A 24,927-nucleotide genomic window follows, 5' to 3' on the forward strand; every position below is an offset into this window, starting at 1 on the left:
CTGAAGTCCTTCATTTCAACAACAGAGCAAGGTAGCTATGCTCTTTGTAGTAAAAGTGTAATTGACCTAAACAGCTAGTAGTGTAGAGAACGAACATAACTAAATCACTGAATGTCAGAAAGTAGATAAGGCTCTATGAACATTGTTCTGCAAATGAAATATGACCAACATTGGTGAATGCAGAAAAAAATATGCAGCAGTTAGTGATCAAAACAAATCAAATGAGTTACCCCAAAACATATTGGGGAATTGGAGAGGTTGGAATCTTAAAGAATGTCCTTAACATGAACAATTCTTTTTTTTGGACCTTCAAATTGGACTCAAAAAGTAAAAAAGGAACACAACTAAATTCAATTTCTCACAATTATAAATGAATAACTCAAATATTTGAGCCATTCTTTATTTTTATATCATAAAATAAGAGTTACATCTGGAAAATGTTATACCTTGATATGTACTAAATCAGATGATATTTGCTTTGTAATAAATCTCTAGTGTGGAATGAATCTGAGATACAAATCTTCCCCCCTGCTCTCCAATAAAATCCTAGTACTTTTCTTTCAGCTAACAAAAAACACCCCCCCCCCCTCCTCCTCTGACCGCCTGTTCTCACATAATAATGTTTGCCCATTCCCTCAGCAAAGCAAAAGAGTGGGCAGGGCATTGATAGCTTAATAGACTCCAACATCGCATCGCTTTGGACGTGTCTGCCTGAAGCAGCTCGCAGGCTTTGTTGCAGCGGGACTATACTCAAGCCAACAATCTTTGCAGTTCATCTTCAGGTTCAGATTTAAGTGGCGAGGATGTTGATATAATGCTTCACTGCGAAACACCTCAGTATTCATTCAGACCTATCCTCAGTTATGCTTTCTGCGGGCGGTTGAGAGAAGCCTTTTCCAAAACAAAGTTGCATCTGGGGGTCGTGCACATGTCAAACCTGGAGGGAGATATCTTCCCCTCACATTTCCTCTTTGTTAAATGCATGTGACCTGGGTCAGTCAGCTCTGAACAGCAGCCTGGATTTCTACTAGTGAAATACAACTGAAATCCTGCCAACGCGATCAATTAACCAGAGTGAGTATTCTGGGTTTTTGTGGAGTATTTTTGATATTGCCTTAGAGTTAAGCTGGACCCAGTAGATGATAACATATATAAACATGGATTGAAGGAATATGGTCATCCAAAGATGCAACCTTGACTACAGTATATTAAATACTATATATGTTAACCTTTAAAAGGTGAAAGGTTTGTCCAAAATGCTAGCTGTGATAGCACTATTCTTAAAAAGAAAGTATGAACAACTGATTGGAGACACAAATAAACAAAAGATTTATGCTCTATTATTTATTTTATTAGTCAATTTATTGAACATGTCAGAAATCTTTTTTTTTACAATAATAATTATAACAAAGAGGCAAAAAAAAAAAAAAAAAAGATTCTGTGTCATTTATGTGACAGTGCTCCTCCTGCGTTTGCTGAAAGAAAGCAGCGCCTGAAGGTAGCCTGAGTCAGTGATGAGATTTAAGATCCTTTTCCTTCCTAAAAGGCGCTCATGCAGCCTTCCCCCAGATTCATTTCAGTGTATTTTATAAACCTAATTATGTTTCATAAAGGTCATAGATATGTGTACTGTATGGAATACTGCCTTCCAAGGGCAGGCACTGCTCTGCCTCTGTGTTCTACTGTAATACCAGGTTCATAAAGACACTTATGAGAATTCATTAGCATAAGCTTAAAGATGCTGCAGCACTGAGCCGGAACCTCCTGGCTGTTTTACGCTCATAAAGCCCTCAGACGGAGCGTCTCCACATCAGGGCACAGTTGCTGTTTAATGCTCAGGTGGTCTTCATTGAAAGCTGATGAGCACCTAAACAGTATATACAATAAAAAGTATTTTTCCATGGGCTCATCTCTGCCCTTGTCCCTTTAAGGTTGCCTTACTGCAGATCATACTTTTCTTGTTAAATGAAAACTTCAAAAGAGCAACAAGAGCAACTATGTGTCAGAGCGGCCCTGAACCCAGCATCGCTAATGAAAGCTGGCTCTATTTTGCACAGCATGGCCTCAGGCCACAGGCTTAGAACTAATGGCCCCCAGTTTAATATACCTCCGAGTCACCGTGTGTGTGTGTGTGTGTGTGTGTGTGTGTGTGTGTGTGTGTGTGTGTGTGTGTGTGTGTGTGTGTGTGTGTGTGTGTGTGTGTGTGTGTGTGTGTGTGTGTGTGTGTGTGTGTGTGTGTGTGTGTGTGTGTGTGTGTGTGTGTGTGTGTGTGTGTGTGTGTGTGTGTGTGTGTGTGTGTGTGTGTGTGTGTGTGTGTGTGTGTGTGTGTGTGTGTGTGTGTGTGTCCTCATCATCCTGCGTTGCCCAATTGTATCAGCCTCTTTTCTTTTTCCTCTATGTGCATATTCTTCCCCTCTTTCCATCTTCCCTTGTATTAGAAGCGGTCCTTATTCCGATCTTCCTTTATGCTCTTCCATCAAGACCTCTTTCAATCTGTAGATAGCAATTGAGGCTGTGATTGCATGTGATTGTATTGTTTTGAATGAGACACCAGACGGAATAAAACCCGGGCTTAAATGAATGAATGAACAGAGGCTGAAAAAGACCGGAATAATTCCTCAGAGCTTTTACTTTAGTTAAAGTACCACAGCCTCTGTTGAACCATCATCTATTAAAAAGGTCCTGCATTTAAAATTGCACAAATCAAAAGTACTAAATCATCAAAGTACCTTCCTTTCCACTTATCATTAAAGTACCAGAAGTAAAAGTACCTGCAGGATTAAAATTAGTTTTAAAAATAATAGGCTTCATCACTTTAATGTTGGAACTGCTAAAAGTGAAACTAATTTCAATGACTTTAAACACTGCTGGGTAGCTCAAAGTATTATATAGTATCATGTATTGTATTATAACATATTCTATAATGTAACTAAACAAGCCAAATACATAGTGAAGTAAAAAGTACCTTTACCTCAGAAATGTAGTGACGTTTGAAGAAGGCTAAAATGGAAATTGTACTTAAGCACACACTCTTAAATCAGTTTTTCTTCCTCCATCAGTCTCTGTATGTGACCAGGTGAGAGCAGCACTGATTCTAGTTGCCCGTCATCAGTCTAATAACTACAATAGAAGGCTGTGAGTGGAAGGCTCTTCAGTGTGCCACTCTCCACTCTTCTGAGGTTTCATCAGTTGTGTCTGAGAGCCTCAATCCCAACAGTGGGTAAAGTGAGCGGTCTCCACCTGCCTGCCTGTAAAGCAGAGCTGAGCACATTAGCTCTGGCTCTACGTACTCATAAGCTAAGTGGTCATTAATCATACGTTGTTATTTTTAGATGTAATTACAGAGCTTGTCCTCTACTCCTAGCAGTTATTTTCCTGAAAATGCTTCTGTACAACTAACGTTTTTATTTCCTTTGTAAATGTCATATACAAACATTTTTTAATGATAGTCAAATATTGGAACTACTGATCATTATCTTGTTACAATTGTTTCTATGGCTCAATCCTCCAGTGGGCCAATTAGGACATTAGGATGTAGCAGTCAGAATATCCAGACACTTCTTTCTGTCTGAGCATTGCTTACCAGATTCTGTAAATCTTTATTTCTTTTTATCCGTCTCTTACTCTCTGTGCTATGCCCTCTGTATGCGTCTCTATTTATGGGTCTCTATTCAGACACAAGACCATTTATTTCCCCAGATCTGATCTCCAAGCTCCGCTGTGCACATTGTAACCTGCAAATGTGTGTTTAAACTGTGTCATTATTTGGAATCACACTGGTTGACTTGGTTCAAATAAAAGAAGAATAGGAAATGAGCTTGAAGTCAATTAAGAGCAGATTTGTCTTTATATTGACGGTTTGGCAGAAGCTTAAAAGGCCTCTTGTAAGGGAATTTGGAGGAAGACATGCTAACAGCTTGCAGAAGGATTCATAGAACAAATGAAAAAGAAGCATATAATACAGACAGATACAGAAATAACAGTGTGACGGATAACATCAGCCACAACAAAGGAACCATAAAAGCTGTTTGAATCAAGCAGAAAACATGCAGTCGACTGATAAAGAAGCCAATAACGTGGAGGATTTGTGTTTGCAGATTCTGATTGTTTCTATGCCCTTCATCATGCTGGGTTGCAGAATGGGGCAATGTCATCCATGGAGGAGAGTGAAATCTGTCATGTTGATGAGGGCGCCTGAGACCTCTGCAGGTGTCTAGACAGACACCTTTATTTTCTTTCCAGCTCTCCTCCACTTCTTTTCTTTGTTCTCGTATAGCTACAAAGTCAGCAAGTCAGCAACTAGAGTTACAACAGAAACAGAGAGCTAGCATGTTACCTGGTTACAGTTTTGTTTCCCCTTTTTAAATATGAGGAACAGCTGATTTTGTTTTGTTGTCACACTAAACAAGAATATTTAAGAAATCACATTGTGCTCTTTAGACATTTTTCTGACTTTTTAGAGATCAAATAATTGAGAATAAATCCAACACCAAGTGTTTACTTTGCTTTTCAAATAATAATAATAATACACTTTATTTGTATAGCACCTTTCATGGCAACAATATTACAATAAATACAGAACAAGATAACATATCTAAAGTGATCCTAATGAAATTCCCTTGAATTAAAGCTGACAAGAAATTAAAATAGGTTCAAATAAAACAATTCATAAAGGAATGTACAATAAAAGTAAAACACAAAAAGTACAGTAAAACATGGAAAATGATTCGAGTGAGAATTGAAAGTTAACCCAATTGAAAAGCCATGTTTAAAAGATAGATTCAAACAAATGGTTAGTCTTCCTAAAAATGCAGCATGATTGCAGTTACTTTTTATAATTAAAACTAATACTCTAATATATACTCAAAGTAATTCTGTCCACCTTGGTTTATATGTTGGCCATGAGAAGGACCCATGCTGTTCTTATGTAAAGCGGATGCTGAACAGCTGGTCGATTAATCTTCCATTAAATCAAGCGGTTAATCAGCAGCTAAACCGTAGCAGCACGCTCCGCGCCGTCACATAAAGGGCTCTGAATCACCAGCAGAACATTCTTTTTTCAATATCAGCTTACACACTTATCCTATTGACAGTTTGATTAAGAATACTTTTAGTCAGTGATTTTAACCAAGGGGTTTCATTCACTTGATCATTGTTTTATATCCTGTTGGACCTCATTTACCACTGTGTGCTTTAAGCCCCTGAAAACTTAAAGCAGGAATGAATCACTTTTCAACCTTGCCATATTACTGTTTGTGCCATTGTCTGATATGTTTCTGTTTTCTGCAGAGCTACCAATAACCCATACTGATTTGGTTCCTAATAGAAATGCTCTCTGGTAGGCAGTGATGCCATGTATCTAGGCTTTTTATTGTGAAAGGGAGTGACAGTGAGATGCATCATGAAATCAGTTGATTGCAGAAGGATTCAAAACAGAAAGATAGAACTCTTTCATAACCTTTAATGAAAATGCCATTTCAGAAAACACCACAGCATTTCAGAAAACACTGTGGTGTTTTCTGAAAGGCTGTGGTGTTTTCTGAAATGCTGTGGTGTCTTGCACTTCAGGGCCACCGTAGAAAACACACATACCTATACATGCTGTACATGCATTCCTCCCTCCCTACAGACAGTTGTTATTTGATTCATCTCTCAGAAATGAAACTGCAGCACTGAGACATAAAATGAGAGAATAATCAGTCCCAGTTTTACTAGAACCACACAGCATTTGAAAAAAAAAGAAACGCTCTAATGAGAAAGTGATGCATGCTGGTACGAAAAGGGCAGCGCAGAAAACTCACCTTGTTCTGTATCGATTCAGCCTGGTAGATCATTTAAACAATTCAATTACTGCAAAAAGCCTTTGTACCTCTAAATGGATCTCCTTTGCTTCTGCTTTTCATTTAGTTTACAGCATGTGTTATGAAGAGGCGTATCTTAGTTGTGTTTGCTCAACTGTCTGGGGCTGGAAATCATTTCTTATAGGACCCCTCGGTAAAGTACCTGACACAAATCTCACTATTTGCATGCCCGGCCATCCACCTGCTCCTCCTCGTACGACGTGATTGGCTGTTTGCCCGCTTCCAGTCTGTGAAGCATCGTGACTGCCTTCTAGGCATTAAACCCTAAAGAGCTTTTTGCTGGAAAGCACTGAGAATATTCTATTTAAATGTGCCACTCTGTAATTCACTTTGGTGAAGCCCTACTGAATGGAATAGAATTTAGAGTTCCTGAAAATTAAAAGGAAACACAGAAATGTTTGGCGTTCGGCTCTAAATACGTTTTCACAGATATTAGCAGTGGTTATTAAGCTGAAGGGACCTTACTGAGTATTGTTGTAGGGTCACCAAACAGCCAACCATTCATCTCCTGCTGCCTTTCCATGTGACATTTCCCTCCATTCCATCCTTTCCATTTGCTCCCTTATTAGAGGGTGTGAAGTGGGGTTTGGGTTTGGTTCCTCGGCCTCCTTCTCCTCAGCCTGCAACAGCTAGACGTGGAGAAAGGAAAAAAGAAATATGGGCCCACGGAGTGATATTTCACTGGCACCAGCTTGACATTGATGGATAGAGGATCATTAGACATTTGCCAGTTTGCTTGGGCGTAGAGTTATTTTCAGCAGCAATGTATGGGAGAGGGAGCAGGGGCTGGAGGAAGGACTCTGTAGGATCTCACAGGGACACACATTCCACTTTGTTGGAGTCTTGAAGTGAAATGTAGGTGGGGGAAACCTCAGAGGGGCGCAATATGATACATTGCAGGTTTAGTTTTGTGAACTCTAATTGTATTCATAGTGCAGTGGTTCTCCCAACTTTGTGTCCTCCCCATAGCCCAGTCATCTGAAGTCAAAAACACCTTCACTGACACCACTGCCATGTTTCTAATGTGTTCATCTGGTTTTAAACAGGGTCTTTTTTATCTGTCAATTATATAAAAGGAGAACATTTCTAGCCCAGAATTTGAAACTTTTATCCATTTATGTTACCTTACTATTTCAACCATTTATCAATTCAATAGCTTTATGTGACTATAGTTGTATACAGTATAAGCTCTGTATAGTTGCAACATATATACACATATATACATATATACACAAATACAAACATATAAACAAACTGCTACATTTCGAACATAAGCAAGGTCTGTAACGAGTCATAGGGGGAGGACGACGGGTCCACGTCAGCATCTTTGAGTCGCTCCCAAATAAACTCTCGAAACACCACGTTGTCTCTAAGTACAGACTCGGATCAGAACTATGACTATCTGAGCAAGGTCTTTTATCAGGTTTTAACAAGGAACACAAATTCATTCAATTCATATAATACATTAATACAAATTAAACTATGATATAAATAAGATGTGAGACATTTATCTATTACTCTTAGATACAATTGTCCACCATTTCTCCTTTTTAACCATTTATACATTACTTTGGCATGTATATTTTAGCTTTAATCTTTTGCTTCAATGTAAATATGTAAAAATATATTCAAAAGATAGTGAATTTATACCTATCATATACTGTATATACTGTAAATGTTATTTTTTATATCATATCACTGCCATCCCCCCTGGTTGCTGTCACACTGTTTCCAGCTCTTAGAAAAGTTCCATATCCCTGCATATTTTCCGCTGACTGGGCACAGAATAGCCACTGAATATTGACGCAGACATGTCTTCTCCTCTTCTCCGCAGTGATGGTGCTGCTGATAGTGACGATGCGTCGCAGGAGGAAGGAGCCCCTGATCCTCGAGGAGGAGCGGGACATCAGGGAGAACATTGTGCGCTACGACGACGAGGGGGGGGGCGAGGAGGACACGGAGGCCTTCGACATGGTTACCCTCCGCAACCTGAACGTCATCAGGGACCCCAACGTGAGGCGGGACGTCACACCGGACACCCCCACCTTCTTTCATTACCCATCAACCGCTCGCCCGCCCTACAAGGCCCTGCCGGACAACGTGGTGTTTCGAGAGTTTATTTGGGAGCGACTCAAAGATGCTGACGTGGACCCGTCGGCCCCCCCCTATGACTCGTTACAGACGTATGCTTTTGAAGGCAGCGGCTCTGTGGCGGAGTCACTAAGCTCCTTGGAGTCTCTAAGTACAGACTCGGATCAGAACTATGACTATCTGAGCAACTGGGGGCCGCGGTTCAAAAAGCTGGCCGACCTGTATGGAAACAGCGACGGCACCAGTGTCTTCTCATAGCCCCTCAATGTCTCTCTTAACATTTCTCTAACTATAAAAAAAAAAAAAAAAAAAAAAAAAAAGAGTAATTTATTGTCAGAGAAAAATGATTTTGTCTGCCTTAGTGCATTGGAGGAACAACATTCAACACAAGAGAGAAAGAGAAACACTTTGACATCAAAGGTTTTTTTGGTTTGTTTACCTCCTTGTGTGGATTCTTCAAAAGCGTGCGATGGTGAGTTCAGACTTCGAAAGTGGCTTGACTGAGGAGGAGACCTTGTGTTCAAAAGACATTAAAGGTTGCAGATTTTAGGCTCCAGTCCAACCATTGACTGCAGAATGCATACATGTTGGAACATTTTTACGGGGAGGCACCTGTCCTTTCATTCCAGCGATGGGCACGGGCCCAGCACTCTTCTGCTTTGATGCATTCCTTTGCTATCTTTGTGCTAAAAAACAAACATTGAAGTTTCTCATGAAATACCGTGTCCCTGGCGGCTAATCAGCAGTCACTTGACTGCTCATTTGAAATTTGACAACAATTTCTGTGGGCTTATTTTCTTTTTCTTCTTTTCTTTTGGTTGGGGATCAGGGTAATGAGAAGCTGTTTTTCATAAATATTATTCATACCTCTCGACACTATATGAGAAGTGTAGCTGCACTCGTACAGAATAAACAAACACTCGATGGAAGACATACTGTAAGTTGTGCAAGTAATCAAAAGAATGACATGTCGGTTTGATGTCTTCACTGGGAGGAAGAGGAAAGAATAATTTATTTTATTCTCCTAACAATACATTTAGCAGATAAATGTACAATGTAGTGTTTGTCTGAGTCTACCGCCTTTCTATAAGTCCAATGTATGATTTCTGAGCTCTAAAATGTCAACATTGGGTTGTTCTGCTTTTATACAGTACGAGTCGGGGGGGGGGGGCCTTCTACATGAGAAATCTTTGTGGAAGGATCCGTCCTTGTTGTGCTTGATAGCGAGGTTCATGCCACCTAGACTCCAGAAAAAAGAATTGTTTCTGAAGTCCTTATCTAGATGAACTTTGTAAGTAACTGCATTTTGCTTCTGTAGTTTGCAGAGTCCAGCATATATTGTCATTCAGAAATGAAATCACTTGGTTTGTTTGTTAAGTAATGGTGAAAGGACACAGTGTGCTATGTTGTTTTTCCAGCTTTAACTAATTATGTTACGATTGGGTGCCAACATGTACAACCAATTATGTATTATTATTTATTTTGAAGAGGCAGAATTGTGCAAATGATGTTTTTATCCTTTTTGCTGAAATAAAATTGACATTCAGTTCCTTAAAAGACTGAAGGGATTTCATTCATTCCATCGTGACTCAGTAGAAATAAAGTTTACCTCTGATAGACTACAACCGGAATCAAAGAGGATTCATCAATGATTTAGAAAACAAGGAAGAGAATGGTGCCGATCGCTGGGCATGTGGGGAGCTCAAAAAACTAGAGAGGGAGAGGGGGGGGAATTTATTTGTTGTCTTTTATACCTCTTGTTGATGAGGCTTTTGTAGTTGAAAGGCCTGATGGAGGCGCTCCACCGAGGCTAACAGTCCAAGGAAGAAAAGTGCATTCAAATACAGCAACTCCCCGGACAAAGACACATACACAGTGTGGAAGTATTGGTAGTCCTCACTGGAACATACTTCCAAAGAAAAAAGTCTTAAAATGTTTTCTTAATAGATTATTTCTTCTTATTTAATATATATATATGTATGTTTGCTCTCATTGATATCTGCCCTTTATCAAGTTAATTACCCCCCAAAAAAGTACTATTTATCTATACCTTATGCATATTTTCATTGAATGTTACCTTTAACTACAACTGTTTATACTCCACTAATGTTCAACAAGGCTTTTTTTGTATACACTACATGTATATAGAATTGTAATAAAGTGTCTATATTGACGTATAGTATGTTGAAATGTTCTGAAACAAGTACATAGTATAGTTTGTCTAAAATAAACTTGGTGTATTATGTCGAAAATATCAGAATGTTGAAATATAACAACAAAAAATCATGGTATTTTCTGTCTAAATAAGGCACGGTATAGTGTGTGGAAACCAGGCGTAGTATAGTATGTCGTTTGAAAAGTCATAATATATCATGTCGAAGTAATATTCGAGTAATAACTGTTTTGAAGCGTGCAAAATCCGCTCAGTTGATGACCCACCACGACCAAGATGTGGGTTCTAAAGTAGTCGACTTTTGTCACAGTGCTGTCTCCGCGTCTCGACAGCTCAGAGGTTTATGAATACAGCTGTATGATTCACAGTGATGAAAGAAATTGCAATGAACTTGTTATGCATTGTCTCCTGGTAAATATGCCATCTCCTTACAGGTATTGACACAGTTTCCAAAGCTTTGAACCTGGCAAAAACAAGACATCTGAGAATGTTTAAGTGTGAGTCTGGAGTAACCAGGGTCACAGTGTGCTCATTATGATGCAATTAACACGAAGAGATTCTCGGTTATATTCACAGGTTAGCATACATGATATCCTCTTGCATCAATAATTCAATACCACACCTTTAAAGAGCAAGAAAGCTTCATGTGGAAATTATTAAATGAAACACTTTTGTAGTGGAGTTGGATAACATTTTCACCAAACGATGTTGCTTGTTAAAACGTTCTAAATCTAGTCATATGTAAAAAAAAAACAACCTGAGACCTGACCGTAAATAAACATTGTTCTCTTTTTTTAACAGTTGAATGCCAGAATATTTAACATTTTGGAGAAGAAACATCTCTTTCTTACAGACAAAACGTTTTTTTGAGTAAGGAACAAAATGCACTTTTGCGCAATTTCAATGCTACAATAATAACTAGAGCTTATGCTTGTTAATGCTAGCTAGGTACATTAAACTTTTAAAAGGCAGAAGTTCACAAAGTAGACAACTAATTGGGATGCCATGTGGCAAAGAAATAGAATGAAATAGGTGCAATATATAGAATTAAAATAAATTATTGCAAACAATCTTGAGACTAGTGTAGATTTAGAGAGTATTTAAAAGGTTTAGTAAGAAGGCGCTTACCTGATGACCGCAGATATCGCAAAGAATTACATAGGCATTAACATTTTATGCAATACATTATAGATAATCAAGATATAATCTTTGTTGAATCTTAAACCAAAAATGAAGATTAAGATACAAAAATACCCCCAAAAAATCGACATACTGTATAAGTCACTTAACAAGGGGGTTGACCAATGGCATATTTAGCATTACGTCAACCAGTGTAGCTGTATTCACTGGGAAACGAAGAATACACATTTAAAACTGCATTTTATCTGCATTAACATTGAGAAAAGATATCTTGAAGGCTGATATCTGATGTGAAGATATAGATTCTTACTTTAAACTGTAAAAATGTAGATCTGAAACTCAGAAACGAAAATTTAGAGGTCGTTTAGCGACGGTTACACAGTTGAAACTCAAAAACAGCTCTCCTCTGTTTCCCCTGGAGCTGTTTGTTTTGTGAGCTTTATAAAAAAAGATAATTCCTATAGAGATGTTAGTGATAGTATAGCAAAAAGCAGCTGGTGTATCACACTCTTTTAGCTGATAACATAGAGATATGATGTAAACTCCAGCACTGATAGCAGCTGCGACAGGAAGTTGATTTGGATTGACCAGCTGTCAATCAAAATCAGGAAGAGTGTCTTAAATGACGGCTGCCGGGGGCTACTTATGAGCAATCAGGGACCCTCTTCTATCAGGGACTCAATCTCGACCTTGGTTGATTACTGGTGTTGGTCGGGCCCCTCTGGAGGCCCTTGGCAGTAAAGAGCCACTTCACTCAATTCTTATCATAATGCATCATCAACAGATTGCCCTGACACAGAGGGCCCCATATCCAGAGACTCTGTCATTTCTAGAATGATGTTTTTGTGTCAAACTCTTGGAAGGAGAAGATTAACAGTTTCCTCTCAATAAATCCTTCTATTTTTGGTTGTTTATAATATACTTGATTCCAGCACAAACCAAATCAGAAACAGGTTTATTACCAGGTATACGTATGAGGAATTTGACTTGATGTCGTGGTGCATACATAAAAGTAAAACAATGAATAAAAACACAGATAGAGAACTAGAACAATATTTAAAATAATACAAAACATATTAAAATATAACAGTAAATTATGTTGAAAAAAATCTCATTTCGAAAAGATGAAAAAGAATAACATGGTATTTCCTGTCGATATGTTCTGTGGTACAGCGTAGCCTATTTATTTATTCCATATTTTATTCTATTTTAATCCATTCAATTTAATTCAATGTAAATACTGTTATATTTTACTATATTTTTAATATTTTGCACCACGACATTAAATATATTATAAACAGCCAAAAATAGAAGCATTTATTGCAAGGAATTTCATATAAAGGTAACAAATATCTTTCAGGTGGGATCATTTAAGTATAACATGCCCCTCTCTTGCAAAGATGTGGAGGAATTCATTGAATATAAGCTTACTTTAAACCTACTGGGGACTTGCATATTAATGCATGCATGTGAATATTTCTTTCTGCGATTACCCAGCATGAAAGAAAACTCCAAAGAAAATTCTCTCCGCGTCTTTCTTGCTCTCATGCAGAACAAAATAAATAATGTGCTGGTCAGCCACCCCGGTCTGCCTGTTGGTGGCAGAGAGACGGGGCCCCCGCACCCCCCATCAGCTGGACCCCTCCTCACTGGGCCTTTGAACAAGAGAAAAGGAGGGAAAGGAAGATCAAAGGCCGTTGCAGCGCCATGTTTTATTCTCCATCTCTCAGTAGCGCTCACAGTTCGCCTTCAGCAACAGAAATGTCAGACCTGAGGTTTGTGTATTCTATAGTTCCACACAAATTAGACTGGTCCCAGACCTGGGCAATATAAATAATTCTCTTGAGATGTGAATGGGAGTGCAACAGCTTGGTCCTGAGGCGCCTGGGGAACGCAACGAGTGGAAAAGTAGGTCAAAGTGGCAAGATTAGGGTAATGGGGTGCAAAAGATGAGAAATGTAGGACCAAAACTCAAAAATAAAATCCATCAATGTGTATATCCAACAAAATTGCTGGAATGATAAAGATGTGGATGAAAAATTGACTGGAGTAGGATGAGAAACTAAAATGCTCAGATACTGGAGATCAGAAACAACAAATCATTGCAAGATCTTCCAGTGGAAATCAATGGGGCGAGGTTTAAAACATACAAATGTATTTGCACACTTAGAATGTGATGGTTTCTATTACTATTAAAACCATCACATTTCAGGTTGTAAAGGATTCTAGTTTTTCTAACTTTTTCTGAGACTTTCTCCCATTCTGAGCTTTGAAATCTCACCCTGGAATAAGTGCATATTACATCATCCATTTTCTTTTCCCTGGGTGGTTGAAAGATATTTTTTGGAGCAATGTCTCATACAGAATCGAATAGGAGCGAGTGGACAGTCCACTTTCTGCTCAAACAACCGTATTTTTGTTCATTTTGGGTCTTTTTTCCCCCCTAATTCTATTATAAACACGTGACCACAGATACAAACATGCTTGAAGCATCAGTACAATGACGAATTAAGGTAATTAGAAAATGATGCACTGGAGCCCTCTCCAGTGATGATTGGCAAAAAGATGTCAGGGCAACATCAGCATTAATGAGCCATAATCGACATAGGCCTAATTAGCAGCACTTTGTACTTTTACGTAGGTTTGTCATCATTAGCCAAGCCTGGCTTGATATAGCCCAGAATATGTGGGTGGCATAAGTGTTTGTTTATCATGTAGACACGGAAAATAGTTACATGCTACAATAGCCTCGGTGGAGGGGGGGGGGTTTGGGGCTAATTAGATCTCAAAAGACTCTGAAAAGTCAGGAAGGAAACATGCATATTCAAACACTAGATTTACTGTAGGTGTTCGGGGAGGTTTTATGAGTTATATTCCGCTGAATTACACAATCAAATCAGAATGAGTAATAAATCATCTATCAGTGGGACTATTAAAATCCATCAACAACGGTTTGACACCTCTTATGTGCGTCGAAGTACCACCATTGTGTTTCCGTCTCCCGTCCTTCAGCTGCGAAACAAAGTCTGAACACTGTGGGAGATGTTTCTCTCTGCTGATCTAAGGGTGTTTGTGTGACATAATTAATGAAAATATTCATCGATCATGTCTTCTGCCACCCGCTAATTTACATATTTTTACATGAAGCAACTAAGCACACAGTCAACGCCCTGCTTAATAATTCACTGCGTGTTTTCCTCCAAGGTGTGAGCATGCTGGGTTTATTTTTCTAATAAAAGGGAATGGCACAATGAGAGGATGGAATTATCCTGGTTGTATTTAATTGAGTTTGACCAGGTCTGTGCTCAGTGTCGGTCTAATCTCCCCCGCAGCACTGTAGTCTCTCTCCCAGGGAGACAGGGGGAGGCCGATAAACTTTGAAGCCGCGCTGAGAACCTGCTCGATGCACCCTCTGCATTATTCATGACGCAGGGACTAGAGCATCTTCAAATGGCCTGTCATTTCCTTTTACCCTCCATCACAATGGCCATATGCTGCACACACTAGAGGAGGGGGGGGGAGGAGGCAATCTCCAGCTAAGCCTAGCCTAACAGGAACACATACATACTAACAGATACATCCACAGGTAAACCCACACAGGGGGATATGCACAAGTGGTAAAGTTTGGGGATTCAACAATCAGCCGTGGCATATTTCAATCTTTTTACCGTTCAAAACGAACCTGCTCCCTCTGTTTCTATTCCCATATTCCTGCCATAGAGGGTGCCAGAAAAAGTTCCAAACAAAAGGGAACAATCAAAAAGTTTTCATATGAAGTTTTGTGACATTTTTTGCAAAGGTAAGAAGAGCACCGGTATAATTGTTCTCATAGGAAATAAAAGATGTAAATCACTTACAGTGAGGTACCGCTCACTTTTGTGTTTCCGAGCTAAACAAAGTGTGGAGGCGTTATTGTTGTTTGAGTTTAAGTCGCATGGTTTCCAGTTCCTCGATTCTTTTCTCAGATCCATGACATTTTTGTCAGCCACCCCGGAGTCCTTTCAGCCATGTTTCGCTAGTTATTTGTATTTACGGAGTTTGTTTGCGTGACAAAACAACACAAGACACGTCCCTGAGAGGTAATTGCCGTCATCTGGACTCCCTAATGTCTGTCATTCAGCATTAACATATCATTAGCTCTTTCTGGGACCGTTCACTCAGAAAATCAGAGGTCTCCGTAGACCAGAGGCTCCATCAATATGGCAAAACCAGTTGACGCCTTCTCTTTGTTGTTCTCAAGAGAGGGGAGCAGAATGAAGAGAGGCAGGAGAGCAATAATGGTATTTTACGTGATTATATTAATTTGTAAAATGTTGTATTTATGGCTCGAGTATATGCACAAGGAAGACAATAGACGCTTCTTTCTCTGACCTTCACCTTGAAGTAAAAAGGCGCGGGAGACAGATTGTGGAACGTGAAAAAAAATGCATATATGGTTCCCGAAGGGCTGACATGGATTCTCTTAAAAACAACATCAGCCTTAAAGTGATTCGTTTAAATGCTATTGTAAAAACTCTGTCCTTGTTGAATGGTGGAGATGAACTGCGTTACCTTGATACCTAATGACAAAACATCTGGTCGATTGTTCCTACGCTGGGATGGAATTGCTATGGCTCCAGCATTTAGTCTTAGTTAATACCTTGTTTTGACATCTGTAATGGCAGGAAGTCTAACTTGTTTGTGTTGTTGTCGTACACATTAAAGGTAGCTGCTCTGAAGTGAAGCTGAACTTCTCTTTTAGAGATTCAAATTGAAATACAAACATGGAAGGCCAGACATGACTCAACTCTTATATGGGAAAGGTGTTGATGTGCCAGCAGGGTTAATCTGGTTTAAACAAGAAGAAGTACTACGAGTGGAAGTAGCAGCCTAATAGCAAATAAATACATTACAACGGTTCACAATCTCTCCTAAATACAGATGTAGTTTATTCCATCTGTGCAAAGCAGATATAACACAAATAAACCATATTTTTTTCAGATACAAAATAATAATAACCTTGTACACAAAGGGTCATCATAGTTATATGTTTGTATAGTACTTCACCGCAAATATTGCCAACCATATATGAGACAACTATATCCTTGAATAACAACAAATAACAAAACGAGAAACACAAAATACAACTTATTTCCCAAAAATATTTAATACAATATGATTCCCATTTACAAATCGTTTTGTAAATGTGAATGTAATATCAATTGTTTAAACTTGGGACTCTCTCTGCCTTTATTATTTGTACTGCTTTTCTACTTTGTAATGAACTGTTAGAGTGGAAAGTAATGACGGGAACATTTTTATTTCATTGTCATTTTCTTTTTAAAGGAGAAAGAGATGTTGCAGTTATCCTTCATGTAATCCACTATTTAGATATTTAAAAAAGATGGTATTGGGAATTCAAGTGGAAGCAGTAGATTTGAAAGAAGTTGAATTAAAAGAAGCAGAATAGTTACAAATAGTATGTAACGATGAGAGAAATGGTATATCATATATCAACTGATACAAATAATTAAAAGTGCCAAGCTGGTTCTAGCATCCTTTTAAAAACACGAATATTGTTATATCTGACCAACTTTAGGTGTACTGATGAAAAGTCTTAAAAACATTCTTTACTTCACCATATTTCATGTTTAAGTTATATGGACTATAAATGACGGAATATCAAATTGATTATGTCTTTGTGAAATCTGAAACATGAGATGCGTCTTCTTCATGACATTAGATTAAAAATAATCTGTGTAGAGTGTAGTAATTCATATATTGTCAACATGATACAATCATTTTAGCATGTTATTTTTTAGCAGTTTAAGGGGGCAAAGTTTACCAGGACAAGTAGATAAAGAATCAGGAAATAATGATAACCAAGTGAAATATAATTTCATATCACTGCAATATGATTCCTTATGATATATTTTTCTAGAAAATCATAGAGCTGTTTTATTTAATAAAATCACAAGGTAAATACCAAAATCCAACACTAATACAAACATATGTTATATTAAATGAATGCAAATGTCATACGGAATTGTAAAATATGTTGTAATATTGCCAAGAACAATATGATTCAAAGAGATATATGGGATGGTGAGAAGATATCTCCTTACATAAGCTATTCTTTGAGCACATTATTGCTTTATAATCAATAGCAATCTAAAATCGCAGGCCCAGTCAGTATTTCTATTATCACAACACAGATAGCAAACACAGCGGGGGAGAAAAGTTTGAGCCACTCAGGGCTTCTTGTATCAATCAAATACGTTAAAAAAAACTCAAGGTTGCGACATGGCTGGCAGCTAAATAAAGCTATCTGGCCAGGGGACAAGTTAGGCTCATGATGGGCGGATCAACACATGCGAGACAGTGAGTAAATATTTCCTGGACGGCCATTAGAAAGTCACTGTTCGGTGGTAAAGGCTGTCTAATCCCTAATGGTTTCTGTTTCAAATTCAGCAGACAGAAGGAAGCTGATCCAATTCCCCCCATCCTGCAGGACACAGATCTGCATTTCCTCCGCATTTTGATGAAACAGCAGCCAAGCTGTCCGCCTCCATTAACAGCCCCTCTGATTTAACACCGCGCTCTGACAACCCTGCGTGTGTGCGTGTGTGTGTGTGTGTCTGTGTGTGTGTGTGTGTGTGTGTGTGTGTGTGTGTGTGTGTGTGTGTGTGTGTGGGGGTGTGTGTGTGTGTGTGTGTGTGTGTGTGTGTGTGTGTGTGTGTGTGTGTGTGTTTGTGTGTCTGTGGGTGCATATAATAAATATGTTGGAGTGCCTGATGTATGTCTTTGGATGTGTATGTTTATATTGCTTTATAGCAGGGGGTATAAAGGTATCATGACCGGGACACACTGGGGCTATTTTTAGAAATATCTACACAGCCCGAAATCAGTTGGGAGACACAAAAATGATATACTGTATACTGTACATGTCTCAACCTTGCATGCAATATACTTTATGAGTGATACACTGTACACTATATAGATGTATATATATAGGAGTAAAGTCAGGGAATACGGGGGTAACCATAGGCGCATTAATAACAATATTTATTATGAATATGTTTAAACCTATGGATTTCAAATACTTGCCATGTGATTTGGAGAGTTATGTTTAACTTTAATGTGATTGAGTTCCAGTGCAGAAGCAACCCAATGCAGAAATGTATAATTGTTTTAATTATTTTGTAATATTAGTGAAGTAAGTGGCTAGGGGATGTGTGACAGACAGGAAAAAAAGAAAGCGTCAATGGTCTACTGACAAAAGAATGTTGGTAAAAAAAACTGTCAACATTAGTTTAGTAATGCTAATAGAGTAATATTATCACTATTATCATATATATAGTAGATATCATATATAATATAATAATAATAATAATATAATAATAATAGATTTAATTTGTTAGCGCTTTTACAGGTGCTCAAAGACGCTTTACAGATAATAGTGAAGAGAAAAGAAAAGAGAAGAAAGGAATAACAAATAAATATATAGTTAAAGTTAAAGTCAAATAATACAAAAACAATCACACATGAAAAACCAGATTGAAGAGGTGAGATTTTGTGAGTTTTTTTAAGGTGGTGAGGTCGGTGCAGTCTCTGATGGGTTGTGGGAGTGAGTTCCAGAGGGAGGGGGCAGCGACGGAGAAGGCTCTGTCCCCCCAGGTCCGGTGATTGGTGCGGGTGGGGATGGATAGGAGGTTGGCTTCTGATGAGCGGAGGCAGCGGGAAGGGGTTTGGTGGTGCAGCAGGTCTGTGAGGTAGTGGGGGGGGGGCCTGGTTGTTGAGGGCTTTGTAAGTAATGAGGAGGACTTTGAAGTGGATTATTTGACGGACGGGGAGCCAGTGGAGGTTCTGGAGGATGGGAGTGATGTGGTCTCGGGAGCGGGTGTGGGTGAGGAGGCGGGCAGCAGAGTTCTGGATATGTTGGAGTTTATTGAGGATATATATATAGACTAATATAGACTTTGTTTTGAGCCAGTGACGTTATTTGCATTTAGCAATCTTTGTTGTTTTCTAATTTAACATTGATTTGATGCCTTTCAATCCAAATATATTACCCTTCAATTTGACAGATTTCATGTTTTCAAAATATCTGTACAGAACATATTTAAATGTCTCTTCCTTCATAGCAAACACTTATTAAAGTCAACTCTTTGTTATTTTTAAGGAGATCTGTTGTTAACTAGCAACAGTCAAGGTTCTGACCTGACATTAAAGATTGGAGCTTAACTAGCAGCGTGTATTATAACACAACAAGGCAGAATGTTTATTGTCAAGTGCTGTCATCTTTTAACACAGGGTTTATAAGCCAGAGACAAGGACATTATAGTGTAAAGCAGCCCTCACAGTATTTTCCAGGTCACATCCTTCTAACACTATCAGAACAAACATGGCTGGTGGCTCGAATACTCAAACTTTGGGGTCTGCCTAATTCCACCCGTGCTTGTCACAGTTATGTTGAACAATGATCAACACAGCATGAAGGGCACAAAAAAACCTGCATATTTCTGTTCTACCTCCACGATGACGTGTATACACACAATGGTAACTACTAGAAATTGGCCAATGAGTTCAGACGCGCTTGTAATGTGACTTAAATTGCATGCCCTTTCAGGCAGGGGAACAAACCTCCTCAATGTCAGCGCTCTCTCCCACATGTTGAGTGCTTAGTTTACCATGCAGTACAAGATCTCCGGGCCTGTTTAGTATTCACCCACTTGAGTTTCCTAAAGGTTACCAAACCTAATTAGACATTTATGCAGGATCTTCAAAGGTCCCTCCGTTATTAATGATGTGCTACTTCTGAGGACTGCATCGATGGCTTTTTTTCTGACTCCAAGAGCACATGCCTCACAATATGCGCATACACAATGGAGACACGCAGACATCCAAAATGCAAGACGAGACATGTGGCTGGCTGCCTAAGATAACTGAATTGGCTGTACTAAACTAAAGTGCACACTGAATACACTATTTGACAATGCCAGGGGTAAATGCAGGATCAGATACACCAAAGGAAGGATGTCATTAAAGTGTGGCCCCAACCACCCCCCCTGTGCCCCGCCAACAACATTGGGCTACTGTCAATCTGACACTGCCTAATCACATCAGAGCGCAGTCAATGGCTACCTGTCAATTTGACAATCCTCAACGCCCATTTGATCAGAGCACTGTCAATATGTGATTGATTTGCTACGAAGAATCAGCGCACCACACTTCTCACAACCAACCAACCAACAGGAGGGGGGACACGACCCGAGGCCATGTATCGTATACACGCACTCAATTATATATTTTGAAAAATGTTGACTGGGGTGTTGTTGTTCTCTGCTGGAGTAATGTGTAAAGGGGAAATCCAGATAAAAGCAACAGCAGCGAGGGATAGTGTCGACCGAAGGTGAAATACAAACAGATTCATTTATTATTCCTTTTTTAGATTTTTTTTCAGTAAAATCAAAAATGTTATGTGCATGGAAAACAGTTATTAAATACTAAACGATCACAGGCTGCAGTGATCAATGTTTCAGGGCACTGGGCTCTGCAGAAGAGCCTAAGACCCTGCCAATGTTTTTTCTCATTCTCAACGCTGTATTTATTTCTGATGGAGTTTTCTGATTTCCCATGGAACCCCCCCGGATTGGTTTTTGCCCCAAATCCCCTCCACTCCCCCCCATTGGCCAGAGAATGGCCACTAAACAAGGCCTATTAAAGCCTACATATAACAGCTCAGAGTCCCTGCATCATTAAAAACAACACCTAACCACTTAAACAAAAAAACACAAACAAATATTTACTTAAAATCTCAAAAAAAGAACAGCACATTTTCTAAACAATAATGCTATGGATAACTCATGAGTAACACACAACTATGTTACAGCAACTATCATTCTTTACTTTCATTCCTGGTACATAGGCTATATTCCATAACTGATCATAATAATAATAATTAAAAGCTGAATATGATGAATATTAACATGGTCTAAGTATCTTGTGTTTAGTGTGATTTGTTTAATCTATTCAGTTTTAAGGCAGTGAAAGGAACTTTGAACAAAGTATTTGCATTTTAAAGAAGTCCTTTTCCTGTTTCAGCTCTATTCAAATGTTTTGTTTCCATATTATAAACAGCAGAGAGAAGGAAACAGATGGTAAAACCTTCCAGAGTAAATCATCTGTGTGCATTGATGGATGGTCTGATTGTTTGGATCATTTTCCAACGAAAAAGAAATCACAATTGTCATCCTACTGCATGCATTAAGGAGGTAAAAAGAGGAGAAGCAAAAGTATAATTATTCCATTTGTGCATTCTCCTCAGGAAAAAGTAAAAGATCCTCCAGAAAATATCAGTTTCAGATTTTAAGTGCTGCCTTCAGAGCAAAACCCAAGACCTGTTCCATCCATTCCTCATGCCCTGAATTTGGAATTAGATCCGAGAAAACGTGTAAAGCCTGAAATAATAAAAACCTATGACACCTCCAGCCTCTCTTTGCCCTTAAACATGATTAGCCTAATCTCATTGGCAAATCATTTTTGCAATTATGCAGCCATGTTTACATCCACTCTCAGCAGTGCCCTAGGTAAATGTAATTGACATGGCATCCCAAATAAAATTCTATTTCCATGTATTATTTACATTCAGACTTTAATCAATTATGAATGACAGCTAATTAGTGGTGAGCAGGGGCCATCGCTCTCTGAACTGTCAAAGTCCACTAAATGTACTGTATGTCATGAGTGTGGACATTGACAAAAAACCTCTCAGGGCTTTACAGATTTGGGTGTCTTTTTGCTGAGGAGACTTCACTAATCATCTGTGAAAAGTGCGTGTAGTGTGTGTGTGCATGCACGCGCCCGCACGTGTACGTGTGTGAACGTGGAGTGCATGTGTGTGATAATAATAAGGCTAGTGAAAATGAAGAGGAGCTAAACTGTGTGAGTCATTTCTCATTTCCTTGCTTCAGTGCCTGTCAGAAGAAAGCCCTGCATTTTGAATGATGGTTCAGACAACAAAAAGTGAACAACAAACCCTGTGGCTCAGAGGAGAGAAATGGAGGAAGGAAAGAAAGTATGGAAGTAGGAAAGGAAAAAAGAGAGAGAGAACCAATGACAAATACAGATTTGGAAAGAATGACCAAAGCAACAACAAAGCAGAAATCCCTACATCAATGCCTTGATAATACCACTGAACATGCCCTGAAAGTAAAACAAAATAGAGAAAGAGATTACCTATACAGTTGGCACTCATACAGTTTTGGAAGGACCTTTCAAGGGGCTGATTTAATGTGAGAGCATCAATCCTTTAGCGGCACAGGGCCCTGACAGCAAGTGAAAGTAATCTCTTCTTTATTAATGGGACTTTTCACTTTGAACCCCAAGTCTTTGGTATTCCATAATATTAGTGCCATAGTAAAGACCTAAGGAAAGAACAATATGATATCAGATCAAGTGGATATGTTATGTATCATACTGTAAGTGGAAAGTTTTTCATTCCTAATTCAGCAGCTCCCTTTGAGAAAAAAGATTAGATCTAATGAGCCAAACTCTGAAAATAGCTTTTCACGCATTTTGATTATATGAAAAAGTCCCATCGCAAATGTGGAGAGGGACATTATTTCTCAACAAAGGAAAACCAATTATTTGGAAGCCTTGGTTTAATATCAATTAAATGCAGCATTTTCCCACGAAAACAATGTAAAGATGTATACAAACATAATTACTAATTTGATCAATAGAATAGGTAAGGTCCTATTTGTTGGAAAGTAACCAAGCAACCCTTCAACTGTCATCGGATTCAATTAACTGAATTCTAAATTGGTGCATACATTTTTCTAAGGGAGCCCTTTCCAAATGGCAATCAGACTGAATCAAAAATGAACAGTCTCTGTGATGTCAACCATAGGTTTTTCTAAGGAGTAAATATTGTGAAATTCAGTATGGTTGGCTACTGCAGTCGCCGTCTTGGCATCGCCCACAACGCATAACTTAGCCACATTAGCTGAAGCGCTTGGGTTACCTGGCATAGCAGAGATATTTCTGCTGTAAAGTTGGGCCAACAGGGATCTACTTTCTTTTGGAGCTATCCCAAGGTGGCCCTTCAAAGAACACCGTTTTATGCATTGGCTCTATTCTTTAGGACTGGAGATTGCAGCTTGAAATACACTATACTCTGTAAGGGCTCAAATTCCCCAAAAGATAAGACTATGTACTCACATGGATGTGTTTATGCAATTTTAAACACAACAGCGAAACATGTGTCGCCATGCATAAGTTCAGCATTCCAGGGCAAAAACTGTGTCCGCCAAAGGGAAGGGATATTCTTTGTGACTAGGCTATAGAGGTTCTAGTCACAGCAAGACATTCAGAAATCCCTAATGCCCAGTAGAAGACGCTACTGTGTTCATGTAAGAAATGACTTCTAGAAGTATAGCAAAGTATCAGGGCTTTTTAATTAACTGAAAAGCAACTGGCTCATCAAGGAGAGCTCATTATTTGTATGTTTTATCAGAGTGTAAGGTTCGTTAGCTTCAACAAAAAAGTGCGTCCCAACCACTAAAAGGGAAACAGGAAATGATACAAGCAAAGTAAGTGCTAAGCACACTTTGTCAGTGATAATGATGGCTGTGTCTGGTTTTGAAGCAGAGTCTTTAGTTGAAGGATGACCTCTCTCACAACACCACTCTATTGGCTCTTATGTAGCTTGCTGTTGATTTTTCTATGAGCCGCTGTGAATTGCAATTTGATTTGTCAATGGAAATGGCAGGACATGTTTTTATGTTTATTTTATGCTGGAGTCAAAATGATGATTGGTGATTAGCAACAGGCTCACTAACTCTACAATAACACAACAGTCACAGTCTGATCTGCTTTCTCTAATTTAACAAAGAAGACACCAATTGTGCTGGTGCTTACAAAATGGATACTGTCTTAGTTTACATCATCACCATAAAGCTTACAATGAGGTGTATGTTCTCTTTTGGTGTGTTCAATGAGGGCTAACAATGTCACAGATGCTAATCACTTTTTTAACACCTGTGTAGGTTGATTGGTTCTGCACATTTGCTGTATATTCACTTTTAGTTAGGATTTTAAATGGGTCTTACTGATCATATGTTGTGTCAAACATAACCTCTTAATAAGATGGCAATTAATAAAATGATTTTATTTAAAAGGTGAGTTGTCCCGTCCCCTTTCACTCACAGCATGTATGCTTTTTAATGTACAATTATAATAATGGCAATGGCTAGATAACATTGATTAGTGTCCCTGTATGTTTTTGGTGTCCCATGCAGATGTTATCAGCTGTAGCTAGCTACCTAATCATGCTAGTGTCAGCTGTAAAAGATAAAGATTGGATTATTTAAGTTTTCTCAATTTATTTTGTTCCCGTTCAAATGTCCACACACAAGTATTGTACACAATGGGTCATTCATTTCAGATTTAAGTAAAAGCAGATTTTCATATTGTGGATTTTGCTTGGAAGATGGACCACAGTCCATGGAAGATCACGCAAATGGAAAACTCTGTATATACAGAAAAGAGACCTGGCTGACTTTTAAAAGTTTCCAGCGGACTCATTTAAACACAAGAACCCTGTCAAATGAATCTAAACTAGCTACGCGATCACATTAGCCGTGACCCCACATCAGGCCAGATGTGTCAAATTCCCTATCG

The 24,927-nt window shown here is 38.7% G+C and overlaps 1 protein-coding gene across 4 annotated transcripts in view; it reads left to right on the top strand.

Annotated features, from left to right (window-relative positions):
• The window catches only part of cdh7a (cadherin 7a), a 104,113-nt gene extending 95,810 nt beyond the window's left edge, over positions 1 to 8,303 (top strand). For all 4 annotated transcript variants that reach the window (XM_079661886.1, XM_079661889.1, XM_079661887.1 and 1 more), the window contains exon 12: positions 7,696 to 8,303. In XM_079661886.1, the coding sequence (XP_079518012.1) occupies positions 7,696 to 8,210 (515 nt within the window). In that variant the 3' untranslated portion in view covers positions 8,211 to 8,303. The remainder of the gene's footprint in view (positions 1 to 7,695) is intronic.
• Positions 8,304 to 24,927: the final 16,624 nt, after the last annotated feature.

The sequence above is a fragment of the Notothenia rossii genome (assembly GCF_949606895.1).
Source record: "Notothenia rossii genome assembly, chromosome: 12".
NCBI classification, from domain to species: domain Eukaryota; kingdom Metazoa; phylum Chordata; class Actinopteri; order Perciformes; family Nototheniidae; genus Notothenia; species Notothenia rossii.